The 7,339-nt window shown below is 42.9% G+C and overlaps 1 protein-coding gene across 3 annotated transcripts; it reads right to left on the bottom strand.

The window, feature by feature from the left end:
• Nucleotides 1–2,213: 2,213 nt before the first annotated feature.
• SAT1 (spermidine/spermine N1-acetyltransferase 1) lies at nt 2,214–7,339 on the bottom strand. Of its 3 annotated transcripts, none has more exons than XM_083612440.1 (6): nt 7,193–7,339; nt 5,360–5,411; nt 5,182–5,265; nt 3,748–3,849; nt 3,612–3,652; nt 2,214–2,766 (listed from the first exon to the last, which is right to left on the bottom strand). In XM_083612440.1, the coding sequence occupies exons 1-6, from the start codon at nt 7,235–7,237 to the stop codon at nt 2,596–2,598; spliced, it is 495 nt and encodes a 164-aa protein (XP_083468566.1). In that variant the 5' UTR covers nt 7,238–7,339; the 3' UTR covers nt 2,214–2,595. The 3 variants fall into 3 exon arrangements, with proteins under 3 accessions (XP_083468566.1, XP_083468565.1, XP_083468564.1); XM_083612439.1 differs by having other exon boundaries at nt 6,801–7,203; XM_083612438.1 differs by lacking the exon at nt 7,193–7,339 and having other exon boundaries at nt 5,360–6,735.

Genomic DNA, 7,339 nt, shown 5'->3' with positions numbered 1-7,339 from the left:
ATTATGAACTTCCCTGAATTCATATCCTGCTGAAGAAATCTGAACAGTGCTATAAACAGTTTCTGTGTCATTTCCCTCCCTTTTTGTTGTCTATAGCCGACACCTTGCATTAAGAAAGGCTTGGCTGAATTATTAAAACATGCACCCACCATTGTTCTATTCATGTGCTGTCAGCTTGTAAAACACAGTGGGAAATTCAGATTTCTGGTACTTTAATATTGGCTTAAGAGAGACAAGCCGTATATTGCCCTCGAGCAGTTCTGGTTTTCATTTCCCCGCTTTTGTTCTTAAATACAGTAACAGTTGTTAAAGCACATGAGGCAGTGATATGAGCCTCCAGTGTCATATCCCCTTCCTGAGAGGCACTGTTAGCCCTCCTCTCATGTCTGCTGGTTGTCAGTCCAGAAGGCAAAGTGATGTGAAGGTGGCATGGCAAACAAGTGCTGGCAGGGGGGGACACACTTTAAGTGAAAAGCAGGGGGACGACGGGGAACCTCAGGCCTTTCTAACTGGCCCTCGGGATTCTCCAGACCACACTTTGACCAACACATCCTCCTTGAGTGTTTTTGTGTGATCGGAACGTGTTCTTCAACTCATAATCCCTTCTGCTTGCCTGGATAAAGATGACAGAGGGATATGTGTGTGTGTAGAAACTAGGCTACTGTACCAAGGTCAAACTCACACTGGTTGCTCCATCAATTTTTGTCGCTAGCCCCAATCATACTTGGCACATGGCCCCCACAAGGTTGGCCAGAAAGGAATGTGACCTTTGAGCTGAAAAAGGTTCCGCAGTCCTGGTCTGCTATTGATCACCCATCACAAAGTGGCTTTAGCAGGGGAAAACTAAGTGCTAATGAGAATTACTACTAAGTGAAATCATGTTTTCTTGATAGAGCAGGGATGGGCTGCAGGTTCTCCTGGACCACAACCCCCATCACCCCAGCTCCTTAGACAGGCTGGCTGCAGTTAGTGGGAGCTGGGAATCCAACAACATTAAGAGTTGCAGGATGCCCATCACAACCCGAGAGAGAGAGATACAGGAGTATGGGTGTGAGAAAAGGTAGCATACCTTTCTCTGTGTGTATGCCTTTCATGCTTCCCCACCCCCTTAATATATAAAAGGATACTAAAGGTCTTTTTCATTTCCTTAAAAAGACTTGTGCCTAGAGGTATAATGTATAAGAAATGTGGTTTGTAAGCTAAACAATAAAAGCTCTACAGGAAATGAGTCAGTGATGCCAAATGTGCCCAACTTGCTGACGTTAGCCAAAGGAACTCAGATTACGTTCTTCGGTATCATTCTCAGACTGTGATTATAAAAGAGTGTAATGGGGGCTTTCCTTGGAAATTCTTGCCAAAGCTATTGCTAACAGGAAATAACCGGCACTCTCTGACTCTTAAGCAATGAGAGGACAGTTTTATATACTGATTTTGGGGGGAGGTGGAGAGAATAAAGGTAGGTTAAAAATAAAAACAATACAGGAGGTGGAATGAACAAGTTTGTTGGCTTTTAAAAGGTAAAGGACAGTTAAGTCCAGTCATGAACGACTCGGGTTGCGGCACTCATCTCGCTTTACTGGCCGAAGGAGCTGATGTTTGTCCGCAGACCGTTTTTCCGGGTCATGTGGCCAGCATGACTATGCCGCTTCTGGCGAAACCAGAGCAGCGCACGGAAACGCTGTTTACCTTCCCGCCGGAGCGGTACCTATTTATCTACTTGCACTTTGATGTGCTTTCGAATTGCTAGGTTGGGAGCAGCTGGCACTGAACAACAGGAGCTCACCCCGTCGAGGGGATTCAAACCGCCAACCTTCCGATCGGCAAGCCCAAAGCTCAGTGGTTTAGACCACAGCGCCACCCACATTGGCTTTTAGCAACCATTAAAGACAGGTATGTACACAGCACTGTTTTGCTTTCTTTACTGCTTCCCACTCAGAAATAACTAAGCGGCACTTGGACTATGATTTACAAAAGGGTAACTGTTAGTACACTGCAGCAAAAACAAGTCTTGTGGCAGCCTTTTAAAGACTGCTCAAAACCAGACATTAACCCTGTCCTGCAGCTCATTAACTGATGACACTACCAGCGAAGTCTGGGGGGGGGGGGGCAAAGTCTTTGCAAATCTCCCCAGTGATATCAATGAAATTTAATGGGTCTAAAAGTACATTATAAACAAGTGCAGCAAAGAACCACTGAATAAAATATTACACCAGTTTGTGTTCGCTAGCATGAAAAACAGTTTATTTGCTTATGAATGCAAATAATTAAGAAAAAACCCTACCAGTGTGTACACTGTACACATTTGAATGACACTTACAAGAATGAAGTTATATACAATATACATTTCAGGATCACAGGTGTACTGATGAGGGAATGGAGACAGACAAGTAACTTGACTCTGTAACTGTCACTGCCTGTGGGATTAGAGTCCCAAAACTCCAGCAAACAATCATATTTATGCCACTGGTAATAAAGCTTTTGAATTAGGGTCCATATTAACTTATTTCATTACTACAAGGTTGGATAGGAAACAGGAAGGACAGTCAAAAAGGAATTATTGGATGCAAATTGCTATTGTCCTGAGAGCTCAGCTCCTCACTCTTCAGCTGCCATCTTCATCAAGTACTCCTTGTCTATTTTGAAAAGTCTCCATCCTTCCTCAGATGACAGGTCAGAAGCTCCCCGTCTCTTGTAGAACCTGATGGAAGGCTCATTCCACTCAGCTACTAAGAAGTGCATACTGCTGCAACGACATTTGACAGCCACCTAGAGAAAGAAAATGGGCAGGAATAAGTAAGGTGCTGGGATGTGGTACTGCTTCTTTAAAAAAGTTCTATGTAGGGAATTTCCAGATGTGGTAGCAGTTACGTTGTTTCACTGAATCCCTACTTGATCTATTTTCTAGGTTCCCTAGTCCACTATAAATCTCTTGAAAACGAAGAGCTCTAGGATAAGTTACAAAAAACATTCCCAATGTGCTTCTTGAGCAGTTTGCAATCTTGAACAATGTCAATATGCAACTGAAGCAGAAGGGGAACCCTAAATATCTGAATGGCCTGGGGGATATTGCAATATTCACAAGTTCAAACATAGTGGTGTGCTACTGTACAATATTTCCTTGAAATAAGTCACATGGTACTGAGCCACGCTACATTTGGTCATGCGGTTCACTGCTTATACCTCCTTTGAGAGGATGTTTCCAAGGTGGACTGGTCATCTGAGCACTCCCATCATCAGAACAATGAGGCAGTGTGCTACCACAGAGAACTCTATCATGGGCTAGGCTGTCACAAAGAAGGCAGCACCATTAATCTAAGGAAGGATATTTAAAAGCAGCATGAGAGATATCCCAATAGGTGCAGGAAATGCTCTAATGACACAACTCTGTTCAAAACATTTATGCAAAAAAAATTACATGTTGGGACATGTTCTAAATAAAAGTACTTCTTGTACCTATTGGGATACTGCTTTCTATGCTGTATTAATGCAAACTCAATCAAAGGCACACTTATCCATGGGCACTGCACAATCTGGATTGAATAATTTCCCAACTAAGTGTGACTTTGGTTAAGTGATCATTTTAGAACACTTTCCCCATATCAGCTTCTTACCTGACTTAAATTCTTTAGAATTTCTGAACCAATGCCCAAACCTAAAAATAAAACACGTGCAATTTTATTAGTCATGTTTTTAGAAGAGTTGAATCAAACTTAATTGTAAAATGTTTCCTTAAAATTTAAATGGTACCTCTGAACTCATTCATGACAAAGAAGTCTTCAAGATACAGCAGTTTTCCAATCCATGGGTCATACGTGAAGTAATACATGGCAAAGCCCACAACACTGTATCCTGCAACAAAACATATTTACTTTACATACATGTGCATACATACAGAGTACCTTTTTAATAAAGCAACTAGTTAGTATATACGAAACATCACATGCTTGTGCCAAAATAGTCACTCTGAACATGCAAAATTAATCTTATGCTGCAATAAGCCAAGTTTAGCACTCATCGCATTATAATGAATTGCAGTTTAAATAAGATAGGAATTCCTAGCAAGTTAAGGCCATCCTGGAAAGTTCTAAGACCCTCAAAAACCAGCATCATATTTTTTGGTCACAGTTTCATGTTGTTCTTGCACATACCCAGGAATTACGTAATTGCAACACCTGGCAAGTTGTGTCAACAATTACATCATAATTATAGTCTTTTGCTGGAGAGTCTGTACATACCCTATTGATACCACTTTGGAAAACAATTCAGGCTTCTACAATTTTACACGGCAGATCAGAATATTGTGGCAAACATTTCAACTCTGCTTCCTTCCTGATTTTGGAACATAAAACTCCCAAAGCAAAAGCCCCTGAAGTTTGTTTTCCACGTTAATTGATGTCCATTTGTTTACAATGCAATCACTTTTTTTTTTAAAGGACGAGACTACAGGATTGCCTTTGTGACAGCTAAGAGCAAATACAGCAGCTATTATTTTTCCAATATGAATATTTCAAGGAAATAGTGATTGCTTTCAAGTGTTTTCTTTGTTTCATTGCTTGCGTCATTCTCCTGTGCTTCTGCTTGCAAAGGGAACAATTGTTCACTATCCTTACTACGTCCTAGTCAATATTCATATTTAGAACTTCAATCTTGTTACATGTAATCCAAGGAACAGAGTTACATACAGGATTTCTGATCTACCGAGTGTTTTGTAAATGCTTTTTTCTCTTTCTTTTTGAGGTACATGTTTTGGAATAGGATTTGACCCTGGAGACCTTACCTCATATATCATGATCATCTACTTTATTGTGTAACGGATCTTTTAGTTACCTCCCCGCCCATCCATGTACACGGAAGGGCCATGTACATGGCGAAGCTAGAGACTGTAACCTGAAGATTGGGGACAAATTAAAGAAAACATGTGATTCAACAGGATTACATAGTGATAAGTTAGGGTCAAACAAAAACAGCCATGTAACGAAGTGGAATTATAGTTTTGTTCTTTTACGATTATACCTGGTTCTCCATCACCTTCAGGATAACTGAACAATAAGATACCATTTGAAAAGTTCAGTAAGTTTTAGCATTCACCTTTGCAATGAAGTACAGCTAGAGTCTTACTTATTATAAGCATTGTTATTTACATTTTGTGATTTTCTAATTAATTTTTTAAAAAAGTTTCACCTTCAGCTGTCCAGTGTTCTTTTGGCACTTCTGCAACAAGGCAGTGGTAGAAGGGATGTTCTCCAAAGCCGTCCTCAAGTAGATCTACAGGATTACAATAAATGTATTATCTAGCTAGTTTTCCTATCCCCAGGTTGAATTGTCACAAAACTGTCCTGGTAGTCTTATTTTATATTACCTTTTTCAGTCAGTACCACTTGATCCTCCATTTCTTCATATTTAGCAAGCTCCTGTCCAAAACAAAGCATGTATGTTTGGTTATATTTCATTGGACCAACTTCTGTTAACATATTTTGCACTTCTTTTTCTTGCGCCATGGAGCATAGTCTATATAGAAAAACCCATTTTATAGAATACTATCTGCTTCTCTTCTGAGAAGAGTGGAAATTCAGTAGGGAACTATACAGTTAATGGATTATCTACAGTATTGATTCTACACCCTGAAGGACCTGAGGGAATTGCCTAAAGAAGATTAAGGAGGCAGTCCTTACACACATTGCCCCCAAAGCAGGCCCTAGCGAACACTTGAGACTTACTTCCAAATAAGGATGCATGGAATTGAGATGTTCCACTCCTGACATATTTTAAGCATTTAAAATGACAGGAACGAAAGGGTTAACGATAATAATTCCAATTTATTTAAGAAATGCACGTTAATGCTAAACCTTTGGGGGGGGATTCCCAAGTGAGATATGTGTTCCTCAATGTTTGTATCTAATGGGACATCCCATCAAAGGAATTAGACCAGATGAACAGCTGAATCACTTTCAAGTGCAGTTCTGGCGCTGGGTCCTTGCTTCCTTTTTTCTTTACAGCAGTCACTTGTGCAGAGGGTAGAAACTGTCTGCAGCCTATTTCGCAACAGCAGGAAGAGGATGTTTTGCCAACTCAGGAGGACAAAGGTGTCTGTGCCCAGAAGGAAGTTATTTTGCTTGCAGAACAAACAGTTCCCACCCTCAGGGGCCTACCTTTGCCCTTGAACTGTATGTGCTAAGCTAGACAAGAACTGGACGGGGGGGGGGGGACTCCTGAAAGATCGAAAACACAAGATCGTTTTTGCTTCCAGAGTAACTGCCGTGTTGAGAAAGTCTAGGCATGTTTACACTCCCAACGCATAGGATTGCAGTTTAAACTGGTGTGTCGCCGAGTACATACGTGGGGAATTTCTCTCTCGCGCTATACACACGTCAAACGTTAGCATTTTGGTTTGCTACACAAACCGCCTAAAGCAGGTGCAGGCTTATCTAGGGGGTAAAAAAACTAAGAGATCCGTGTCGTCCAGTCTCTTACTTTTATCCCACCTTAATTTTTATTTTTTAAAAAAGTCGGAAGGCGTGTGGTGGCAACTGATAAAAATGCCCTACTTTGGCGTGGCTCGCTAAGCAGCCCCTCTGGTTGGCAAAGATAAAAGCGCGCAATCCTTCCTCCCCCCTCCGCCACCCAGGACGGCGCGCTCAGTTCAGAGAACAACTTTTATTATATTTTAAAAAAAAGAAAAAACCTCCCAAGAGGCTTAAGACGAAAGGAGGCCAATGGAAGTGACTTTTGTTTTTCCACTCTTGTTCACTGCATCTGCTCGTTTCTTGCCTGCGCCTGGCCTGGCACAGAGCGAGATCTACCTTTATGAGGCGCAGGAGGTCGGCGCAGTCCTCGGGCCGCGCGGCGCGGATACGGAACGAGGCCATTTTCGGCGGCGTTTCCCTTTGCGTCCCCCGCCTCGCGTGAGTCCCCGATAGTTGAAGAGCAGGAGGAGCAGTTTCTTCATTCGCGTCCCGGGCGCGGCGTGGGCAGCTGCGGCGGCGGCACAGGCACAGGCACAGTCAGGCTGCCAGCATCCCGTAGCGGCTCTCGGAGCGAAACAGCAAAGCCACCGAACGAACGCGCAGCGGACTCGACTCCGGGTGCCCGCCGAGCAGCCCCTATTTATGCCACCTCCATCCCGACTCCCAGCCAATCACAAGTTGCCCCTCTATTCTCCCCCCCGCCCCGCCGTTCCTCCTTTATCTCTTACCTCATCTTTCCAGGAAATGATGCCGGGTGGAAACTTCTGACTCATCAAGGCCCGAGGGAAAAGGCAAGCAAGGCTGTGCGGAGACCGCCACCTTCTGGAGCGAGCAACCCGCACATCACCGCGCCCTGGAGGGAGAGAGGGCCTTTG

The sequence above is a fragment of the Podarcis filfolensis genome (assembly GCF_964270895.1).
Source record: "Podarcis filfolensis genome assembly, chromosome: 4".
Taxonomy (NCBI): domain Eukaryota; kingdom Metazoa; phylum Chordata; class Lepidosauria; order Squamata; family Lacertidae; genus Podarcis; species Podarcis filfolensis.
This window is presented reverse-complemented; position numbering and strand designations above follow the sequence as displayed.

Excerpts from the sequence above, each read along its gene's own strand:
- SAT1 (XM_083612438.1), bottom strand. The coding sequence starts at position 5,498 with ATGGCGCAAGAAAAAGAAGTGCAAAATATGTTAACAGAAGTTGGTCCA. Across the intron at positions 3,653-3,747 it reads TGTCATGAATGAGTTCAGAG|GTTTGGGCATTGGTTCAGAA; the intron begins GTACCATTTAAA and ends TTTTATTTTTAG. Across the intron at positions 2,767-3,611 it reads TTCTAAAGAATTTAAGTCAG|GTGGCTGTCAAATGTCGTTG; the intron begins GTAAGAAGCTGA and ends TTCTTTCTCTAG.